This window comes from Mandrillus leucophaeus, unplaced genomic scaffold, assembly GCF_000951045.1.
Source record: "Mandrillus leucophaeus isolate KB7577 unplaced genomic scaffold, Mleu.le_1.0 Scaffold615, whole genome shotgun sequence".
NCBI lineage: Eukaryota > Metazoa > Chordata > Mammalia > Primates > Cercopithecidae > Mandrillus > Mandrillus leucophaeus.
Window position 1 is genome coordinate 474,667 of NW_012106642.1, and position 24,432 is coordinate 499,098.

The 24,432-nt window shown below is 33.2% G+C and overlaps 1 protein-coding gene across 1 annotated transcript; it reads right to left on the reverse strand.

The window, feature by feature from the left end:
• Nucleotides 1-1,380: 1,380 nt before the first annotated feature.
• On the reverse strand, nucleotides 1,381-22,592 carry ZSWIM2 (zinc finger, SWIM-type containing 2). The gene is made up of 9 exons (XM_012000075.1): nucleotides 22,372-22,592; nucleotides 21,123-21,199; nucleotides 18,121-18,161; nucleotides 12,038-12,248; nucleotides 10,608-10,856; nucleotides 7,266-7,350; nucleotides 6,122-6,234; nucleotides 3,269-3,422; nucleotides 1,381-2,343 (listed from the first exon to the last, which is right to left on the reverse strand). The coding sequence occupies exons 1-9, from the start codon at nucleotides 22,534-22,536 to the stop codon at nucleotides 1,537-1,539; spliced, it is 1,902 nt and encodes a 633-aa protein (XP_011855465.1). The 5' UTR covers nucleotides 22,537-22,592; the 3' UTR covers nucleotides 1,381-1,536.
• Nucleotides 22,593-24,432: the final 1,840 nt, after the last annotated feature.

Here is a 24,432-nt window from a genome sequence, read left to right on the forward strand (position 1 = left end):
TTAACACAGGAACAGAAAACTAAACACTGCATGTTCTCATTCATAAGTGAGAGCTGAATGATGAGAATACATGGACACCTGGTGGGGAACAACACACAGTGGGGCCTGTCTTGGGGGAAGAGGGAAGAAGAGCATCAGAAAGAATAGCTAATGGATGCTGGGCTTAATACCTAGGTGATGGGTTGATCTGTGCAGCAAACCACCACAGCACATATTTACTTATGTAACAAACCTGCACATCCTGCACATGTACCCTGGTACTTAAAATATAAGTTCATGAAAAAAAATTATAAAATAAATAAGAAAGGTGAAATATCTATGGGAACATAAATAATATTTTATTAACTGGAAAATTATTTTGCAGTTTCCTTAGCTCTCTCTTTCAAGACAAATAGGCTGATAAAATTCTGAATTGCTGACAAATATATTTGGCCATCCATTTGTCAGAAGCAAGACAAACTTTCATTCAATTTTCAAAGGCAGCTCATATTATAATTATCTCTCAGTTACTGTTTCTGAACTACATTTTATTAACTACTTTGTTTATGATTAACCTCAATTTAATCACTTCTTTAAATGCAAACACTCTTTTCAGAGAATTTTGCTTGATATCTTCAAGATTTGTTTCATAGACCTATGTATTCCATTATTACCATGATAAAAATTATCATGTGATATTTTTTCCTTGTGACAGATAATACAAATCAATATAGCATCAATAATTTTAAAAACATTTGAAAAGAAACTGAGCCATATAATTTAAAATAAAAATCTAAGGGTTATATTTTTTCAAATGAACATTTTGAAACAATGGTTACTTTGAAAATAGAGCAGATTTAAAATTACAGATCCTTCAATAATAGTGATTGTATTAAGAAATTTGGAAGTACTTATATAAGTTTCTTGAAAATAAAACAGTAAGACCATTATAAATGTGACATAGCTGATAGTATTTCATTTTATTTTCATTTCATGTATAAGAAAACTCCTTTATGGAGTTTTTTAAGTTTTTTTTTTTTTTTTTTTTTTTTTTTAGATTGAGTATAGGGAGTCTCGCTGTGTCTCCCAGGCTGGAGTGCAGTGGCGCGATTTTTTTTTTTTTTTTTTTATCAGTTTGTGGTAATTACTAGTGCAAGAAAAATGCAAAAAATACAGAAGTACCAGGAAGTAATCCCTGCATGTTATGTGCTACCATAAAAATATTTGAAAACAGTGACTCAAAGTAGGAAAAAATCTATTTCCTTAATTTAAGTAAAACATTTCTAACATCAGAATAAAATAAGATAAAGGCTCTAAAAATTATTCATTATTTATAACATCCTGAATATACTCATGAAGATACCTAATGCTATAAGTCGTATAAGTAATAGAATCATTTCCTTTAAGTGTAGTGAGCTGTTTATAGGTAAGTAGGCAAATTCCAAGAGATAATTTTATATACATTTGTCAAGACTATATGTGCTTTTTATGTTCTATATAAAACAGTTTTTATGCTCAACATTCAAATATTTTCTAATAGTAAATAAAAATACTTTTTCATATTTGAACTCCTTCTATTATTAAAGGTAGCTCAGTACCTTTTGTATTTACAGAGTGAGACACAGGCTGTCTTGACAGATGACTACATTTTCGTGTAATTTCCCCCATACAGTTATTATACCTTTTAGACAAACTAAGTTTAGCTGTGCTCCAATTGACAATAAGATTGAAATCCTCTGAAAGTAAAGTTGATCTCTTATTGTCCTCTCTTATTTTAGTGCCAGGAGTCTTCTTTAGGTTGTGGTTATTACATGTACAGCCTTTGGTCATCCAGTTTTGACTAGTGTGGTATTTTCCACGGATGCATGGACTTTCCATTGCAGTGGGACATACGATATTCTTATGAACAATAGGGGGAAGAAATGTTTGAGATGGTATTTTCCCAAATGATACCATGGGTAAATCTTGAAGGTATCTGGGAAAATGTTGGCTAATTTTACATTCATAGGTTACTTTTCTTGAATTTGAATTATCTAATTGGATAGAGCATAGATTGTCTATTGGTATATTCTCACAGGCATCTTTTGGGCTTTGAGGTGTATTCAATTTATCAAAATTACACTGAGGTATGCTAGGTAAAATTCCAAGTCTATTTTGTTTTAAGACTAATCCAGTACCAGGAATAAAAAGATCTGGTTCTTTCTGCTTTGATAGATGAATGATGTCTCTGTTTGAAACAGATTGATGTGCTTGTCCATTCACTGCCGAATTTTTCCAAGTTAAAGGGTTATATATAACTTGTCCATCAATAGGGCACGAATTGCACTTGTGGAATAACCAATTGTCAATACATTTCCTGTGAAACTTTAAAAAAAGATAAGCTAATCAGAACTATACTAATCTTGTTTATAATATTATTCAAGTAAATTTCCCCCAGTTTCAGAATTGTATGATTAAAAATATTTAGCAAAATTGAAAAATAATTATTTATCAAGTTTCATGAAAATATTTTCAAGAAGTTCACTTCTATATATAACTGATGTAGGGACTGATTTCCATTTTCTATATTAAAATGCAAAGACTTTTATCAATAGCACTCATAATTTTGTTAAAAATTCTCTAAAGCTATTAATTTCACTTCTAATTATTTCTAATGAAAATTATTTTAAAAGTCATAACCAACTGGGGTTGAAAATGGATCTGATAACAGTAAAATATAAAATAAATTAAATTTTTGGAAAAAAACAATTAGCCATTTTAAGTAAGGATGACTCTAAAGCTTTATTACTGAAGCTTTGTTTATTTACTGAAGCAACTTTATTTCAGAAAAACAGTTGGTTATCAACCACTATATAGTTGCTTATCAATTATATAGTGATCTAGTAGTAGTATGCTGATTCCAGTGAGTTCATATGAAATAATAATTGTCAACTTAGGCATTTCTGTTTCATCTTAAGACTCATAAAAATACATAGCAAAATATTAGTATTCTATAACCTTTTTCTTTCTACAGATAACTAAAGTAGATAAAGGAATCTAACTTAAAGTATCATTTTATCTTTCCTAGATAGTATATACAGAAATGAGTACTAATCAGTATAAACACATCCTCAGGGAGAAAGCTGCCTTCGCAATAGTCTCTGTGGCAGTTCTTTCTATATGTGCTGTGCAATGTGGACACCTCTGTACAGAGTACAACTCAAAAGTAAAAGGACAGACTTAAATTGTCACTTCATTTGTGAAAATTGACCCTACAGGGAAAGTAAAACTAAAATGATGTGACTTTTACCTTGTGTGTACATGGTAGCAATCTTGTATGTTGACCAAGATGAAATGCCTTCAAACAAAGTAGACACTGGTAGCCTGGAGCAAGAAGCTTACTATTCTTAGTAACCAGTTGGAGAGGCAGTGATCTTACAACGTGTTTTGGTGTGTAAACTTGGCTGCATGAGAAGAAGAAGAGACATGAGTGTTTGCATGTTATTATAGATCAGGAAGCGATCAATAGCACAGGTAAGTAGTCTCTATATAAATAATGCAATGAACCCTAGGTTTTCTTGAACTAAAGATAATCAATCTCATATATTATAAAGTTAAAAAATCTATTTTATTGATCCTGAACAATATGGATCCAACTTCATAAAGAACAAAGATTTTGGCCAGGCGCAGTGGCTCACACCTGTAATCCCAGCACTTTGGGAGACTGAGGTGGGTGCATCACCTGAGGTCAGGAGTTTGAGACCAGCCTGGCCAACATGGCGAAACCCCATCTCTAATAAAAATACAGAAAAATTAGCGAGGCATGGTGGTGGGTGCCTGTAATCCCAGCTACTCAAGAGGCTGTGGCAGGAGTATCCCTTAGACCCAGGAGGTGGAGGTTGCAGTGAGCCGCGCCACTGTACTCCAGCCTGGATGACATAGTGAGACTTCACCTCAAAAAAAAAAAAAAAAAAAAAAAAAGTTTTAAGTAGTCATATCAAATAAAAATGCTAACCCAAAATTTTTGAGTTTGAGTTGCACTTTAAGGTCAATAAAATCAGACCATATACTCAAATTATAATATTTTAGTCTGAGTCAACACTTAGGCAACTGTTTAGAAAAATACAACCCAATTCACTCTGTCTTCTGGTAGGAAGTGAAGTGTATAGTAAGCCACATTAAATATTCCAGGCTACTATAATAAATTGGTAGATCATAAGAGATAAGGAAATTTGTTTTCATTTGGGGTATATTCTTATCACTTTAATATTGTTAGACTATGTTAATTTAACTCTAAAAGTACCAACTCCATTTGTTGTACCAAAAATACTGACTGACATAACTAAGATGATATACTATGAATTAACTGCTATTTGATGCCATTGCAACTGGTAAAACAGATACAACAAATCTTTAAGAGAAAAAAAAGTTTGGTTAAAAGGTCAGATATGTTCCTATCATTCAAAAGTCGTTCAGAACAAAGTTCAAATATATTCTTCAGAAAAGTTTGTACTTCTCATTACTCTGCAGATATATCCCCATCATATTACAGAACTTGCTCTTACCAGGGTCATCTAATTTCAATGAAAATGTATATTTTTAGTACTTTTTTAAGCTTGTTACCTACTGTTTCTTATCCTGAAATTCTCTTTATTTATTCCATTTTCTCTGCCTAAAATGTCCTTCTTCCCCTAATGTTCTCCTTCTGAACTCCCTGTCCCCCAATATCTCCTAAGTCCAACCATTAGTTATACAACTTAGCATTCTAACAGGATGAAGTATGATACCTATGCAGGGAAAATGGATTTGCAAAGCCTTTGTGTAGGCTCATTTGATGCCCCACAAGAGCTCTAGTCTCCAATGTGTGTGCAGTACCCATGGGCATGGGCTATATATCAATTGAAGTTTGGATAGAAACTTACATATATGTGTGTATGTGCATGTGTGTGGGGGTATGGGTGTATTATATGTGTGTGTGTGTATATACATATATATATATATATATATATATATTTAGTGAGAACAAGCACATTTTTTGTTTAGTTGATTCACTGAAAGTATTTTTAGTTTCTATTTAATCCCATCCTTTAAAAGTTGTCTCTTTTCTATGTGTTTCATAATATACACAATCTCTTAATATTATGACAGGCTACATTTTCTTTTTTTCTTTCTTTTTTTGAGATACAGTCTCACTCTGTTGCCTAGGTTGGAGTACAGTGTTGCCATTTCGTCTCACTGCAACCTCTGGCTCCCAGGTTCAAGCAATTCTCCTGCCTCAGCCTCCCGAGTAGCTGGGATTACAGGTATGTGCCACAACTCCCCACTAATTTTTTTTTTTTTTTGTATTTTTTTAGTAGAGACATGGTTTCACCATGTTGTCCAGGGTGGTCTTGAACTCCTGACCTCAGGTGATCCATCTGCTTTGGTCTACCAAAGTGCTAGGATTACAGGCTTGAGCCACAGTGCCCAGCCTAAATTTTCTGTAATTGAACAGGACTACTGCAAAAGGTCTGGAGACCTCTCCACTAATAATGTTCTGAATCAATGTTCTGAAATAAAACCAATCTGCTCAGCACTCTTCTTCCAACAGGGTGAAGTAGAGGGTAGAAAGAGGGAGAATGAAGCAAAAAAATTGGCCTCTTCCCCCAGAGGCCAATTACTTCAAAGGAAAATTTCAAATATATTTGAATCTGCTTTTATTTAAACATAACTGACGTCAGTTTCAATTTTACGTTTACATCGATCATTATTTGATTACTGAGGAAACCACTGTATCCCTAGTATCTAGTATAGTTTCTGGTCAAATTAAAAATAATAGATAACATTATTTGAATATTTATTGTGTGTATTAACTCATTTCATACTCACAAAATTCCTACAAGGTTGGTTTTAACAATTACTCCCATTTTAAAGATGAGGAAAATGTGGCAGATAGAAGTGAAGTAACTAGTCACATAGACAATGTGTGGTTGAACTATGATTGGATTCAGGCAGTCTGACTCTACAGCCTTGCTCTTCAACTGGATGGTACAATGCCACCTAGTATCTAAATGCTTAATAATAATTAAATAATAAATAAGAGAATAAATACAACTTATTCAAATTGAAAAGTTATTCAAAGATTCGGTCATACAAGAAATATAAATTTTACTGGGAACCTCACTCTTGCTTTTCTTGAAAATGTGACATCTTTTCTTCTATCTCATTTTTAGTATCTATGTATTTTACAGCTTCATCTGTTCTTTTTTCTAGTGATCTCCATTTTTGGTTTCTTTTCTGTAATAGGTGAAAAGTAGATGTTACTTTGCAAAGTCATGGATATTTTCATTTTGTGGATAAAAATTAGTAGTTTGCATATCAATAATGTGAATAATACACAATTTTTTTTTTTTTTTTTTTTTTGAGACAGAGTCTTACTCTGTCACCCAGGCTGGAGTGCAGTGGCACATTCTCGGCTCACTGCAAGCTCTAACCCTGGGTTCATGCCATTCTCCTGCCTCAGCCTCCCGAGTAGCTGGGACTATAGGCGCCCACCACCACGCCTGGCTAATTTTTTGTGTTTTTAGTAGAGAACGGGGTTTCACTGTGTTAGCCAGGATGGTCTCTATCTCCTGACCTCATGATCCGCCCACCTCGGCCTCCCAAAGTGCTGGGATTACAGGTGTGAGCCACCGCGCCCAGCCAATACACAATATTTTAAAGCATATATATTATTTTTCAACATGTTAAAGTATTTACAAATTGTTAGTGATTCTCATATGCTATTGCACAGCTACTATAATGGCATTACTTTTTAAGGTAAAAAATAACAATAATTGTGCTTGTTTTATTTTATCTTGTCTGGTAAGCAGAAAGTAGTAGTATTATTCAACATCAGGAGATACTTTTAAAGTATATGATTTAAATTATCCTGGTAAAATTCCATGTTTCATTATTGTTTATGTAAGAAAATTTAAGAGAAAATCATAAATTTTTTGACTTTTCATTATAAGACATTTGTAATGTTGACAGCTTTTTAAAAACTAATATTCAAGTTTGATGGCTATATTTTCTGTTCCAAAAATTTATTCATAATGTCATCAGATGTTTCTTATCATGTTAGATTTTATAAATTACCAGTGTAAGAACTGGTTGCTTTGTGTAGCCTTATGAAAAAGAGCTCTCCTAAAAATATAGCTTTAGGTTTGTATTAAAAACCAATCAGCTCTGTTCCACAGTGTTATGTTATTCTTCTTATTCTTAGACTGACTTAGCTCTACAACAGGACAAATAGAAACACCATATTAGATTCAAGATGGATACTGTACCTCACGAAATGTAAACGTGTGGGAAAGATGGCAGCAGCTATCAAAACATTCCTGGCATAAGTGATATTCTATGCACTCGGTACACCTAAAAATACAAAACATCAAAACACGCAAGAAAAAACATCCTATTATTGTGATGGTTTTGGGTGAAAAATTCAGACCAAAACTTCCTGGGAACAATTCAAACACGACAAGGATCATCTCAAGTCACAATGTGTATTAGTTTCCTGTTGCTGCTGTAAAAATTTGCTACAAACTTAGCTTAAACTGCACAAATGTATTATCTTATTCTTCCATAGAATAGAAGTCTGAGATGAGTTTCAGTGTGCTAAAACCAACGGGTTGGCAGGGCTGTGTTACTTTTAGGGGGCTCTAGGGTAGAATCTATTTCCTTGCTCTTTCCATCTTCTAGAGCAGGGGTCCCCAACCCCCGGCGCTGACCTGGTCTGTGGCCTGTTTGGAACCGGGACATACAGCAGGAGGTGAACTGTGGGAGAGCAAATCTCCACCTTCTGTCAGATCAGCGGTGGCATCAGATTCTCAAAGGAGTGTGAAGCCTATTGTGAACTGCGCACATGAGAGATCTAGGTTGTGTGCTCCTTATGAAAATCTAGTACCTGATGGTCTGAGGTGGAACAGTCTCATCCTGAAACCAACCCCCAATAACCCCTGTGGAAAAACTGTCTTCCACAAAACTGGTCGCTGGTGCCAAAATGTTTGAGGACTGCTGTTCTAGAGGCTGCCTACATTTATTAGCTTGTGATCATTTCAAAACAAACAAAGTAGCATCTCTCTGCCTTTCTTCCACAATCACATTTCCCTCTCTCTTGCCTCCCTCTTCTACTTTTAAGAACCTATATGATTACACAAGGCTTATTCAAGCAATCCAGGATAACCTCTTTATTTCAAGGTCAGTGATTAGAAACCTTAATTTCCTCTGCAACCTTAATTCTTCTATGACATATAAGTTCTGGGCATAAGGATGTGGACGTTTTAGGAAGTCTATTATTTTGTCCACCACATGCCACTTCCATGATGCCTTCTCAGACTACCTTAGCTTTCATTTACCTCTTTCTCTACATTCTTATAGGAGCTACAGTCTATTAGATATTCTGTCATTTGATTATCCAGTGCTGCTTTCCAGTTGTTTTGTGAGTGCCAGAGTTAGAGCTGGCAGCATACTTCTTGAAAATAAAAATTATATTCTTTTTTTCCCACAAAATGGAAAAAGGTAAACATAAAAGATCTCAGTAAAAACTATTGACAAGTCAAAAAAAAACCACTTTCCATAAAAGCCCAATCTAAAAGTTATATTGTTTATAAAATTGTGTCACAAGCAGAGGATTTTAAATTACTTGCAACATAATTTATCAAACTGAAAATATTCTGAGCAGTAATCAAGTAAACTTATTATTCAAGTTATCAAATATTTAGAAGATTATTGCCATGAAAAATTTAAGAAAATATGTCCCTCAGACATCTTAAAAGAAGCAAATGCTAATTTATTCATTATTACTCTTTGTACATACAGGGAAGATTTTAATAATTAACAGCAATGGGTTGAAGAAATGGTGCCATTTATTCAATACATCAAAGTATGCTGGGCTAAAAAAAATTAAGCATCTCTGTATTTTAACATATATCTAGTAATTTTGGAATTAACCTCTTAAAAGATGAAGTAGTTAAATTCTGAAATTCTAATGAAGAAGGAATGAAGAAACTTTCTAGTTAATCTTGTCTCCTACTCAATGTGTTCCTAAAAGAAATGGAAATAGTTTTTCAGACTGATGACTGAAATGTCAGTACTCGAGGGAATGGAAGATGGATGGAGTCACAAACATTGAAAATGTATTCTTTAATTTGTAAAAGAGAATGGAGACAGAGATGAGTAATTGTTAGCAAGATCCCTAGAGGAGAAGCTATGAGACAAGAAAAGACTCTCAAAGGAGAGTGTAGGGTCACTAGTGGGCAGGCGGCAGGATAGTGGGTCATGTGTTTACTTAGTAGGAAGAATAATGCCCAAGGACACAAAAAGCAGTCAGAAAGCTCTGAGTGACAGGAGTGTACTGTCATCAACAACATACCTAAAAGCAAGATTTACACTAAAGTTGTATGTAAACCATTTGGGGAACATTGATTGTAAGCACTGAGAATTTTATACTGTGGCCCTCACATGTCCTTGTTCCCCCACATGTCCCAGCCCCCTCTTTCACATGTGACCTTAGCCCGTCCCTCACTGATGCTATCCACCCCTCTTGAGAAAATTTAAATTGCCCATATGACGGCTGCTAATACCAAAGATCAAGTCCTTCCTTTTCCTGGAATCCTCTTTAAACAACATTCCTGAACCTAGCTAAATACCTCTTGCTAAAAGTTTGTAAACATTCTGTACTTCCTCCCCAAGTTAGAGTCCTCCCTAGGAGCCTTCTGAGGCCAGCCATTTTCCAGCAAACACTTTTGTGAATAATTAACTTTCTTCTGTGTAACACATACAGAAAATAAAACTAAATTCAAAGGAAATAGGTATAATTTGCTGTTGGATGTGATAATGTTTTATGGCTTTATGAATTTTAATATATATATAATTTAAATTGGGCTCATCATAATGTAATTCAAGAAGGCTGAAAAATAAACTGATGCATTTCAAAAAAATGTAACAAAGATTGAAATAATGTTTTCTTATTAATGTACTGTTAACTTAAAATTTTAATTAAGAAAATACAATTTCCTAGGCATAGCAATTAATTTATGTTTTATCGTGAGAATTGTGGGAAAGTTTGGGGGTTATTCACAGTGAAAATTGTTTGCTCTAATAATTACTATGTTTTTGTAGTTGTTGTTGAAGTATAAGATATGAAAGAAAGCAAAATCTGTACTCATTGCAATTTGGAGTAGGAAGGACTGGATTAAATATTCAGTCAATCTAGTCAATGTCCCTCTGGCCCAATCTTTGGAATTTTTGGAACTGACCTCAAAGGTAGTTCAAATAAAGTTACAGAGGGTGAGAGATCCAGCAAGGCTCTGAGCTTGGAAACTCATCTAAGCTAAAGCCACCTATCCTGTGTCCAGAGCTTCTAGGATGGGGTGCTACTTCAGACCCAATCTAGACCAGAGCTCAAAACAATACCCTTGCACAGGAGAAGAAAATAAAATGATTGGAGTTCCTGAGATACTGGACCGAGATAGAGGTCAGTCTGTAAGTCCTAAATAAGCAGTTGTCACACAAGTCAAACAGTATATGCAGGAAGAGGGAGGCTATAGAATGGGTGCTCTAATGCTCAAAGTTTCCTGATGTAAAAAAATAAAAAGAACACATGCTTATAGTTTACAGAGAACACTTACTTATAACATTTCCCCTCAATTGGAAATTGTTTGCAGTTATTACAGGGAATTCCAAGGTGTTTGTCCAGTCTCTCTTTCTCTGCTGCAGTTACAAGTTTGCTAGAGTTTTTGAACTCCTCCAAAATAAGTTTTAATGGTGCAAACTCTTTCCTGCACAGAGGACATTTCAACATGGAAGTGTTTGATGTACTCTGATAATTAGCTAAGATTTTCATGCATTTTATATGGATACTATTGCCACAGCCAAACCTATGAGAGATAAAAATTCAAGTTTATCATTTGTATAGAGCAGTTTTATATATCCGTTGTATATATATATTACATATATATTTATATAAGTAAAATTTCCTGTGCTACCATCTTTGTTCCACATAAAAATAGATTCTGAACTGATTTTCAGCTATAGCTTGATTACATACACACACACACTCACTCACTCTAGTAATCTATCATCTTTAATGCATCAGAATTCCAAACTTAAATTTTCCTTCTTTGCAATGAAATGGTGAAAGATTTTGCAACATTACAATATTTTCATTTGTAAAGTGAGAATGAATATAGGCTTAACACAAAGGAAAATAATAATAATTATTTTAATAAAATGCTTCACTGAGAGCAGGGGTGCCACCATATTTTTCCAGAAGTCACATAATACATGGTAGTACCAAAGAAATAGCTGCTGAGAGAAATATTATTTTGGAAAGTAGTTAATTTTACAATATGCAATAGAAGCAGACATATGAACAACTACAGTGTGTACAAAAGTTTTGTTAAATTATCAGAAGAAAAAAGAATGATCAGGAGAAAAAGATAGCAATGGCAAATGGCTGTCCAAATTTTTCAAGTTCAACCTTATAGTGCTGTGAAGAAAAGTATGAACATTAGACTCTCAGTAAACATTTGTGCATATGTGAAGAGGTTTAAAGATAGAATTTTGAAAAACTGAAAATAATTTTTGTAATTTCAAAGTAAAATAATCTTTACTTCCAGAGAAGTCTCTATAACTATAATAAGCCATAATATTTATTCATATGTATAAAATAAAAACACAAAAATTACTCTACTCCTGTTACTTAAGGTGGGAGGAGGAATAATTGTGGAATTATGCTTCAATTTTTACCCTTATAGTGTAGTTCAGAAAGATTTAGAGTAAGAGCGTATATTTAGCGCACAACATATATGCACACACATATATATGTTGTTTCCTAACATATACAATATATAATATTATATATAAATATACTATATATATAAATATATAATATATGTGTGTGTGTGTGTGTTAGAAAACAAAGGAATTTAATTAAGTATAAATTAGCGGTAGATAAAGTTGTCTATTTTTTCCCTATCATGTCTCCTAAGGTAATAAATCACAAATATGTTTTAGAATTTTTAATTAGTTTTAAGACTCCAAAGAAAAAATACATCACCTGCAAAAGGTGACAGGAAGCTTTTTCTCTAAAAGTAGCTCTTGACAAATAGAGCAGATATCCTCGGAATCAATTTCCTTCTGTTTAATGTACCCATCTTCTTCAACATGTTCATTGTGGTCATTTGTTCCTGGTTGGGGAGTTTGAACTCGATGTATCCCCCGAAGCAAGTCACTTATCTCTCTTTCTCCAAGACCCAATTGTAAAGCAGCTAGTGAAAAATCCCAAAGTATTAAAATTCAGTCACAAAATTGGAGCTACAGAGAGGTAACAACTTATGCTGAAAGTTAGAATTTTCTTTCAAATATCAGAGTTTTGACTGAATTATCACACTGACATTGACCACTGCTTTACATTTTTTTCAGAGCCAAAATGTCAGAAGAGAGTCATATGAAAAAATATAAATTTTTTTTTTCTTGTTACTAAAAAAGAGTCAATGCAAACAGTGCACTTGAATATGATAGTGTTCATCCTTGGATTGGTGTTACAATCATGTCTTATACTTTGAGCTGTTCACTTGTCCATAACAAATATTTTATGAACATATAAGAATATTAAAATAAATAGGACATGAATACATAAGGAGGAAACTGATATCTGAGTAGCTACTGTAATTATTTGTTAGATGAATAAGTGAATTAAAAAATAATGGAAGAGCAAGACTTAACTAATTGTGCCTATTTTCTGTTTCTGTTTTGTGTACCTACAAAAGAGTGTCTCATTAGCCTCGTCCTCAACAGATTTGATCAGCGGTTCTCAGGACAATCTATTAGTTCCTATATTGCCTGCACCATTAGCAGGTGCATTTTTTGAATTCTGAATTTTCTCCATTCTGCAATCCTTAAGGGAATGATGTTCTAAGTGCCTATAGTTTTGATCAGGGAATCTTAGACTCTTTATTCCTTGGCCCATCTCTTTGCTGCTTCCCCCTTCCCTCTCCTACTCCTGAACATGTCATAATTTAAATGCTAGTTGTTATCGGTCCCCTGCCTTCTATTCATTTTATATATCTTTTTACTATATATGAATTAAAAATTATTTCCAAGATAATAAAATGCTCTGCTTTTCTGGAAAGACCCCCCAACTAAACACTAAAAACACTGAAAACATCACAGTTACATTTCAATACAGAAATCGCGGCCCCCTGTCTGAGGTGGAATGGCAAGTGGAATGTGGGAGGGCATCATACATTAGTTAACCATTACTTTGGGGAAGAAGGACTATTTGTCATAGAGACACAGCAACATCTGCTCTCTAAAAAAGGAGAGAAAAATAAATAACAAAATATTGTGCTTTGGGGAATAAAGATGCATTGGGTCAGCAGAAATACTGAAGAATAAAATTTCATAAAAGAAGCTGGCAACAAATTGTTCTGTGTGGTAAAATGTGAACTGGAAAATAAAAGGAAGAAACAAACTTTAAAATGAATTTGGAAAAATTAATGCATAAGATTATACATGAATATTTTGAAAGAGAAGAGCAAGGCAGCTAATCTGAACTGACATCACAATGTGTTGTATAAGTAATAAATGTAATAATATATGAGATGCTCTAAATAATAGACATTGTTAAACAAAGAGCAAAAGAAGTATATGTAATAACTGTTACTGAGATAACTGGGTGGCAATATGAAGAAAATTAACTCAAACCAAATACCGACCTCCAACTTATACCAAAACAACTACACACTGATGCTATTATATAATGAAGAACAAAAATAATAAAAAGAGCAGAAAAAAAACCCCAAAGAACTATTGATACTATGGAAGAAAGACAATTTTTAAAGGGTCGAAACAATAAACATGAAAAGAACAGATGATCCGATTTAATAACACAAAAATTCATATGTATAACAAAATTGAATAAAGTCATAGAGAAAAATTTATAGATTAGAAAAACATTTGAAAAAAGTAATGCTTATAATAATTATGTTTGCAGTTTTATCCTAATAAATAGCCAAAATACAATTCACATAAAACACAAATAGTAAACAAGGCAGTGGAAGATGTTCAATTTTATTTGCATCAAAGGCAAATGAGTTGAAATAAGAATAAAGCACAGACACTAAATAAAACTGACTGAATAAACACTATAATAAAAGTTATGATTTGTTTGCTTTATGTTATTTCTTACCCTAGAACTTAAAGTATAATAAAAAAGGTATTTGAAGACATTTTAGATCTTCCATAAAGGAATGTTAAATAAATATACCAGAGAATAGAAACTCTTTTCTTATTTAATTTATCAGGCATGGATAGATTACTATGAACCTTGTATCTGGTATTTTTCCTCCTTTGTGTGGCTGTCTTTCTTTCCAAAATTATAGAAATATTACTAACATGGAAAAATATTTCTATGTGTCTTTATTTTCATATTTCTTAAATATGCTGTTAATATCTTTCTTTGTATGCTTAAGTACTACAGTTAAAATGTGCCAATACAGGAATCCAAAAAACAAAACTTAAGGAAATTGACATATTGCTGAAATCATGTAAATCAGCAAAAGTATTCTGACAACATATTTGGCAGTACATATGAGGGGAAGACATAAAAATAGTAACACTTCTACTCCAAAACACAATAAGACTTTAGGCTAAGGAAATAGTTGAAAAGAACAAAAAGCTTCATATACAAAGAATATAACAAGTAATTAGAAATAAATGCCTAATAGTGGAAGAATGTTAAATTGATTATAATATACCATATTTAGTGAAATATTAGCTAGCCTTTGATGACTTTTAATGAAAGTCATTATATAGCAGAGATTGTATAGCATTGAAAATATAAAGTAGCCGGGCGCAGTGGCTCACGCCTGTAAGAGGCCGAGGAGGGCGGATCACGAGGTCAGGAGATCGAGACCATCCTGGCTAACACGGTGAAACCCCGTTTCTACTAAGAAAAAAAAATACAAAAAAATTAGCCAGGTGTGGTGGCTGGCGCCTGTAGTACCAGCTACTCAGAAGGCTGAGGCAGGAGAATGGCATGAACCCGGGAGGTGGAGCTTGAAGTGAGCCGAGATCTTGCCACTGCACTCCAGCCTGGGCGACAGAGCGAGACTCCATCTCAAAAAAAAAAAGAAAATATAAAGTAACAATGTCTGATAAAAGCAGAACACATAATTCTGACAGAATATTAGGCTGTTTTATGATATATATAAAATCATAAACGGAAAATAGAAAATAAAAAGTTTACATCTTTCTGGTGAGAATTTAGAAAAATTTCCTTTAATGAGGTTTTAATTTTATTCATAAATACTTAATTCCAAAAAGAACAGATAGTATTCACTAGTGATTGCATTTAAAAGGAACTATCAGGTGGTAAATCTAGCTTTTGTTGGGAAAATGTTTGTGAAAAAAAGAATGTTCAGTGTTCAAAAATTAACATTTTTCATAATAAAATTCCCATATAATCATTTTTTGTCGGTCTTTGAAAAGAAAAGAGAGTCTCAGGTTTCTTATATGCAACACTGGAATGTAGATAATTGCTTCCAGATTCCTTTTGGAAAAGAATCTCTGAATGATGTTCAAAACATTCCTCTTTCATTACAAGTAACATTCCCTCCACACTTACTTAAATACTACACATAATCCTAAGGAGTAGTTATTTATAGTTTTGTTTATTTTTCATATATGTTTATTCTAGCTTTAATTTAAATGATAAATTCTAAGATCACTAAGACTTACTTTGAATATTATTACACTCTCTAGTATTATTTTGTACACATGGGATTTTCTCAATGTTTACTAATTAAAATTTCTTTTAAATATAAAAGATATAAAAATATTTATTTCAGAAGGAAATATAAATTCTCAAATTATATAGGATTAATTTTAAACATTAAAAAATTTCCTACTGTAGACTGAATGGTTGCTGTCTTCAATAAGTGCAAAGAATAATAATACAATGTAAAATATTAAATTGATCAATACAAAATTGCTGTGTTTGCAGATGAAAGACATTCATATACTAGCAATACATATTTTTCAATTTAGAAAAAGCACCCAGCAGAGCTCCTGGCTAATATGTGGTACAATAAATATTTGTTGAATTTAATTGGGTAGAACTACACTGTTGAATATTGCAGCCATTAGCCATAGGTAGCTCTTGTGTACTTGAAATTTGACGAGTGTGACTGACAAAACAAATTTTACATTTTGTTAAATTAAAAATTTAGTTTTTAACTTAAAGCTGATAATCTATAGTTACAGAAAAATGTATAAGTATGTAACAATTTGGATATGTGAATCTATTTTTCAACTGAAAAGTTTGACGAAGTCTATATACAGATCAAATATTTCCATTGAAAATATAGTGTCAGCATTGAGATCTACTGTAAGTATAACAAATATGCTAGATTTTGAAGACTTAGTATAAAAAAAGTAAAATAGCTGATAACTTTTATATTGATTACATGTTGACACAATAATATTTTGATGTACTGGGTTAAGTTAAAATACATATTAAAATTACTTCCCTGTTTCTTTTTACTTCTTATAATATGGCTACTAGAAAATTACATATGTATGTTATATCTCTATTGGACAGCCTCAGTATCGAAGCTTGTGAAAATGATATGGAAGAATAGTGTAGAGAATAAGACTTTGGAGAAAGAGTCAACATTTAACTTCAGTGAATACAATGGAGAAGTCAAAAAGAAAACAATATATATAAAATCATACAACCTAGTCATCATGCATGAAGGGACTGAGAGAGAGGATTAAGAAGAGGCTGACATTTTAGAAAGAATCTGTCTATCTGGCGGGTGAAAGACAAAGTGCAAAGTGCAGGCACTGGAAACAAGGAGGCTACTTAGAACGGTACTAAGGGCTGAGGAAAGTGGAACAAATGTAAGAATGAGTATGGAGAAATAGAAACACTTGAGAAATATGTAGGATGTAAAACAAGCAGGATTTGTGGTATGGGTAGATATATGACAGAAGAGAATGAGAGAGAAAAAAATCAGAGAGAATATCAAGGTTTATAGCTTTGAAGAGAAAATAAAAAGGAAAGCCACCATGTGAGGTAAGGAATCTAAGAGCGGAGCACAGATGGAGAAGTCAGTATTTAAGATGCCCATGGGACCTCCAAATTGAGCTGCCCCAGAAGGCAACTGGAAATATTGGTCTGCTGGTAAGATTGGGAATCACCGTACAGAGTTAACAGTTGGAGGCATGGAAAATGGGGGACATTTCTAAAAAAATATGTAGAGTGAAAAAAGAGAAAAATCCCTGTGAAACACTAATGGTAATTTATTATCTGGGATAATTTTAAAAATATGTCTACTGTGATTGTAATTCTATAATAGCTAGGGGGAAATAAACTTGCCTAAATAAAACAAATTCTTTTTGAATAGAAAAAAAATAAAAAACTAATTATCACTTTATGCATTAATATCAGAAACATTTATTAATACTTTTAAAAATGGAGTTCTTAGATGGGTCTAGTATAGATCAAACAATTCCTTAACTGCAATTAACCCTTTCACAATGACAGTATCTTTATTATAAAATGTACAAATTTAGGTGACCTGTATTGCAATTATTTTTCTTTCTCTCTTATTTTTGAGAACTCTGGAATTTAAACTTATATAAATATATAACTGACTCTTAACTCAATTTCAGAACTCACTTAAAAACTACATTTTACTCTGCTTTTGTTTTGCAAAAAAATTTCATTCAGCAAATATTTTTGAGTAAAACAATGTGCCATACCAACAGTCTATTTCTGGGATCTAAAAAAATCACATTTGCTGTTTTTCTCACAATTTAAAAATTTTAGACACAGAAACCACTGTAAACTTTTCTTAGAATACATAAATGTTTTTCTACTTAATAACTGGCCATTGTTTCATACCTGTTTTTATTAAGTGCCTACGAGTTTGAAAATGACATACAAAGTTACATTTTTTTAAGATGAAAAATGTTCCAAGTGTCTTAAGTTTAAGAAGCTGAGCTACTGATAGTTACCAGATTCCCTAGAAAAATAACCATCTAAATTTAGAAAATGTTAAATAAAAAAATTCTTATATTTTTTAACTTTAAATTAGTAAAATAAAAACAAAAAACCCAAACCCCAAAACTTACATTCATGGTTCCTTGGAAGCTTGAATTTTTTCAACAAGACCCTAACATTCACAAGTAGAAAAAAAATCGAGACATTTATTTTTGACATAAACTCAAAAGACATTTAAAAATATTTAGAATAGAAATTAAATTATGAGATTTATATTATGGGAAGTGTTATGAATAAACTTAAAACTCATCAATTTTCTCTTATAATAGTTGCTAAGCTTATGTTTTAAAATAAGCATATGTGAAAAAAGTATGATTAATGAAAACAAATGACAGCTGGTGTCAAGAGATTTGTCAGACAGAGTCCATGTATTTCTTATGACATACAATTATTCACAGGGAAAGGATAAAGAGGGGATTTAGGTATTTATGGTACTGCCTTTAAATTTCTCTGGAAATGGAATAATTTTCTGGATAGTGTACCAAATGGCTGTTTTCCTACATACACCTCTTTAACACATGATAGAAAAAAATACTTAAAAATTTTACCAATTAAAATGGAATGTAACTTTTTTTAAAAAGTGGGAAATACCTATTAAATTATTATTCAATGATACTAAATATACTTTAGTATATGAAACACTGATTATATTTCCATTTACTTAATGGTTACAATATTGTACAACATGAATTATATAATAAAAGAGAATACCCTTCCCCTGACATAAAATGAAAATAGAAAAAAAACCTATTTTAAATATAATCATAATACCAAATTGTAAGTTGTGAAAGGACCATATTTTATCTTTATGTCAACTAGAGTAAATAACTTGTGTTACTAGATGCTTAATAAAAACCGATCAAAATAAAAGAGCAAAAAAATAAGTAAAAACATTAGAAATAATTATATGTTTTTTACTTGTAAAGAAAAGCACTAGAAATGTGAAAGTCATAATCTTTTCTTAATTTTTTATTTTTTCATGTTAACTATCAAATAAATTAAAATAATATCAATAATTTATTAGTATGAGTATAGGTAAGCAAAACAAAAGGAGTTGATTTGTATTTAAATTAAAGGATTTTGTTTTTCATTTCTAGAGGTTAATTACCCTACAAATAGATTCTGACACTAGAGGAAAAATTTCAGATTTAATAGACATAATCTTCAATGGAGTTCTACTTCTATCTTCAAAGATTTATAGTTAAAGTCAACGAAATTAGACACTAGGGAAATGACATCCTATTCAATAAATGGTGCTGGAAAAATTGGCTAGCCATATGCAGAAGAAGGAAAGTGGACTCATAGCTTTCACCATATACAAAAATTAACTCAAGATGGATTAAAGACCTAAATGTGAGACTGTAAACTACAAAAAACTTGGAAAATTGAAGAAAAACTAGGAAACTCTTCCAGACATTGGCCTGGGCAAAGAATTTATGATCAATTCTTCATAAGCAAACACAACAACAAGAAAATAGTTTGATGGACTTAAACTATAAAGCCTCTGCACAGCAAATGAAACAATCAACAGAGTAAACAGACAACCTAAAGAATGGTAAGAAACATTTACAAACTATGTATTTGACAAAGGGCTAACATCCTGAATTTATAAGAACTGAAATAACAAGATAAAACCTAATAACCTCATTAAAAAGTGGGCAAAGGATATGAATAGACATTTTTCAAAAGAAGATATACAAGTGGCCAACAAACATATAATAAAATGCTCAACATCACTAATCATCAGAGAAATGGAAATTATAAGCACAATGAGATAGCATCTTATACATGTCATAATGACTATTATTAAAAAGTCCAAAAACAACAAATGTCGATAAGGACCTGGAGAAAGGGAAATGCTTATATACTGTTGCTGGGAATGTAAATTAGTTCAACCTTTATGAAAAATAGTATGGAGATTCCTCAAAAAGCTAAAAATAGAACTACCATGACTCAGCAATCCTATTCCTGAGTATATGTCTACAGGGCAAGAAATAATTATATCAAAAAGATGCCTGAACTCATATGTTTATCACAGCACTATTCACAACAGCAAAGATGTGGACTCAACCTAAGTGTCCATAATGGTGGGCTGGATACATAAAACGTGATATATAAATATACCACATTAATAAAATATGTGTGTGTGTGTGTATATATATGTAATATGTGTGTGTGTGTATCTATATATATAATATAATACAACTCAGCCATAAAAATTAATGAAATCATGTCTTTTGTAGCCACATGGATGGGACTGGAGGCCATTATCCTAAGTTAAATAATTCAGAAATAGAAAGTCAAATACTGTATGTTCTCAGTTGTAAGTGAAAGATAAACAATGGGTCACATGGACATATAGAGTGAAATAAGACATCAGAGACTATAAAAACTGGGAGGGTGGGAAGGGAGTAGAGGCTGAAAAATCACTTATTAGGTACAATGTTCAGTATTGGGGTGATTAGTACACTAAAAGTCCAGACTTCACCACTATGCAATATATGCATGTAAGAAACCTGAACTTGTACCCCCTAAATATATAAAAATAAATGAAAAATTTAAAAGTGATTCATAGTCAAATGTTAATTGAAAAGGAAAATATTTTGAAACTTGACTGCCATAGGCCAATATGGAAAAGGTGAATACTTTCAACCTATGTATACATGTAGAAAATGGAACATTTGATATTCAAGAAAATGTGATTTTGGAAACACAATTTGTTGAAGCACAGCAATATCTCAAATGAACCACATAATTATCATCAGTGATAAGATCAGGATATCCCCCCCTGTTTTATAGTTAGATTTCACATTTGTACATGAGAATCTAAAATTGATTTTTTTCTATTTAAAAGCATTAACATTATATATTGTTTCCCAATTTAAACGTTATTCAGTTTTCAGAATAAAATGAAATACTGAAAATTTTATTGGTAAGCTATGACCATTTTAACTTTATATTCCCCAAGCACCAAATTTCTTTAATTTTGTTGTTATTCAAACAGTGAAAAAGGCAAAATATGTAACACACCAATATGCTCCTTTGTGGAAGATCTTCATGAAAAATCACTTACCAGCAGATATGCTTACAAAGTTCCTCTCCTTTCAGAAATGTGGAACAGTTACAAACATGAGGATTTCCTAGAAAAACCTTTAAAAGAAAAATGCGTACTTAAAAAGATCAGTAAAATTTGAGAGAGCAAAACTGAGTTAATAAAAGAGATTTGAAGAGGTAATTTAGTTTAGGTGATTCAAAAAGGTTGAATAGATTCTATCGGAGAATCTTAACTCTTGATACCAGTCTCTAGGCTGATTTTTCATTTCATTATTTGTCTTTGTTAGCAAATTAACAAATTAAGATAGTTTTAAAGTGACCTGCCGTTAAGCAGGTGAAAATTAATCTAATTTCCAAAGTCTAAAGAGAAAAAAAGCAAAAATCAACCCATAAATTCCTTACTGTAAGAAAATTCTCCTTTGGGGTGGAGCTAAGCACTTTTGTAAGACAGCTCATTTTGGATTTTTGTTCGGTGCATTTGAGTCGGTGAATTTATTTATTCAAGAGGACAAAATTTATTCACCAAGCCTAGTTTGGCTAAAACAATCAAATACAGTTAAGTATTGAAGCAACAAAGTAACAAATATGCTTTAAATAAGCACAGACTAGTAAATTGCATTCAACTCTCAAACTGCATGGCATTAACGTAAAATTTTATAAGTCAACTCCTAGGAGGTAGTGCAGTGGCTGACTTTTGAGTGGTTAAGGGTGGAATATGCAAATATGAAACATCTGTGGTCTTTCAGCAAACTTGAATTTTTATTCATTAATACCTTTCCAAGGTATTGCCATTTAAACCATCCTTTAATAGAGCCTTCATATGATTTCAGAGTGAGCAAAGAGTAAAGGGAAACCTATTTATTTAGAAAATATTTACAGTATGCTAGCAGATTGTAGAATTTTCATTTCGTTTGATTTACATGACTAAAGACCACTAACAACGGATCCAAGAACACATGTAATGCAAACCAGATATTCATATAAAGCCCCTGACATTTTCAAGCCTAAAGATCAAGAGCCATTATCTTTTACAAGAGTTGCAGTTTGAAGTCTTAACATCCAAAAAAGAAACTTCCAATAAATACTATTTCCTTCTGTAATTTGCACGTCTTTTAGGGTCTGGAACACTCGCGGGGAGACGCTTTCGGGGGTGAGGCAGCAAGTATCCTCAAGGATTGTGATGGTGGCTATGCACATTGGGTAGGCCAGGAGGGGAACACGGTGGGCGGGGATGGTGGCGAAGTAGGGGCGGTAGAGGCGGTAGTTACTCGGAAATCCAGGTATTCCGGCTCCTCCTCCCTCAGCAGGAAGCCAGTGGGGCCCATCTCTCGTAGGAGGTATATGCTGCTACTCAGTGCCTGGTCTTGGTGCCAGCTGAGCCTCTCGCTCAAGTGTCTTCGCCTTTCAGAGGCCTTATAGCCTCGACGAAGCATCCTGGCTAGGTGCGGGCGGAGGCGGCCCCTCTGCTGGGCTCACTAAGGTGCCAGCCGGTCTCCAAGACAACAGCGTGCAGGCTGGTTGCCTTGGTGACGGCGGTTGGGCTCCGCGCTGTCCCGGCGTGCCTTGCGCGGAAGAAGAGCGAGCGACAAAGGTGCGGGATGGCGTGGATTTCGTAACTCGCCCAAGCCTGCACTGCATTTTGAAGCGACGCCCTTGACTGAGGCGTGTTTTTAATAATCATCTGGCCTACTTGGAAGCTGGCGGCCGAAGGCATAGTTGTCCGTGTTCTTGGGTTCCTTCTGCTTCCTCGGGGCAGAGATGGTGAAATCTACGTATTAGGACAGTTTCTAACCCAATTGCAGTCTGGGCTCTGGATGCTAAAATTATCCTGTGATGATTCATCATCTTTAACAAAAAGCCAAGGTTACGGAGCCCAGAGTGATTTTTGACGTTCAACAATATTCCACAAACGTTTTCTGATTGCTCACTATGTGCATAGATTGACCGAGTCTCTGGGGGTAGATGTAGAAGACAGGAGTTCTAAACCCTAGGAGGTGCATCATCCGTAGTGGGCCGGCTGTAGCCCCAACTACTTGGGAGGAAGCTAGATCCTTTAGCCATTTCTGTCTCTCTCTCTCTCTGTCTCTCTTTCACCCCTCTTCTCTCTCTCTCCCTTCTCTCTCTCTCTCTCTTTCTGTGTGTGTGTGTGTGTGTGTGTGTATATGTGTGTTGGAGGGGAAATGGTCTTCCAAGTGAGGAAACATTTTTTAATTGCATATTTGGGTAGGGGTGGGTGTTGGGGATGGTACAGCAAGAATGGTGGATGGTGGTACATCCTGAATGGTGGCACAGAATCCGTTGACTATGGGTACATGAAACTTACAAATCTGTATACTAAGGAATAAGAGTTTCAAGGTATGCAGTATTTGTACCTCTAATAATTTAAATTGTCTCTGAGCTTTGTTTACCACGTTTTGGGGGAAAACTGTAATAAAGTATGGGTCAACATTTTGAGTCATAATTACTGAAAAAAGAAGCCATATTACTAGAATCTCTATAGGAAATTAAAAGCGGGAGATAGCACTACTTGGAGGCCCAGTAACCTTTGCCTTGGTGGCCAAAGATAGAGGATATTTGTCCTATTTTATCATGGGCAGAAATCATAACTAGATTACGTAAACAGCAGGAACGTTCTCAGAAAATGGCAAAGGCAAAAGATGAAAGAAGATGATGGTAATGGCAGCTTTCACATGTGAGACAACTGGCTAAACATCATCCAACCCTTAAAATCTTAGGTCTGAGATCTAAGGTTTTAATTTACTAAATTTTATTTTTAATCTCCTATTCTGATTAATAACAACTCACATTCATACTACCATACTCCCAACTTTAGAATCAATTTAATGGTACTAGATGTTAAAGCAATACATTATAACATTAGAAAAAAAACTCACATATCAAGAGCAAAAGAAGTTATAAATTGGATTAAATTATTTTACATATTGATATGTATAATTTTAAAAACTCAATAAATTAATGACAATCCATATTTTGCTATATAATATGATGAGTTGGGCTTCAGAGTGAAGACATTTTATTCAACCATCAATTTTTTTCTCTCTCCTTATATGTGTGTGTGTACTTATAAAATAAAGTTATTATAGAATTTTTAAAAACAAACAGCAAAAATTGTTAAAGCTGGTGTGTTTTAGTTATAGCTAGATGGTGATACTTGTTTTCTTGCTCCGTGTATAAGTGATAAACATTTTCGAAGGGTCATATGTTTAAGACACAATAGTCATTATATCAATGGAATATAGGTTCATAAATTCCATTTTGGGAGATGGTAAAAATAACAGTGTTTATGACTTCATAGAAGTTAAAAAGTG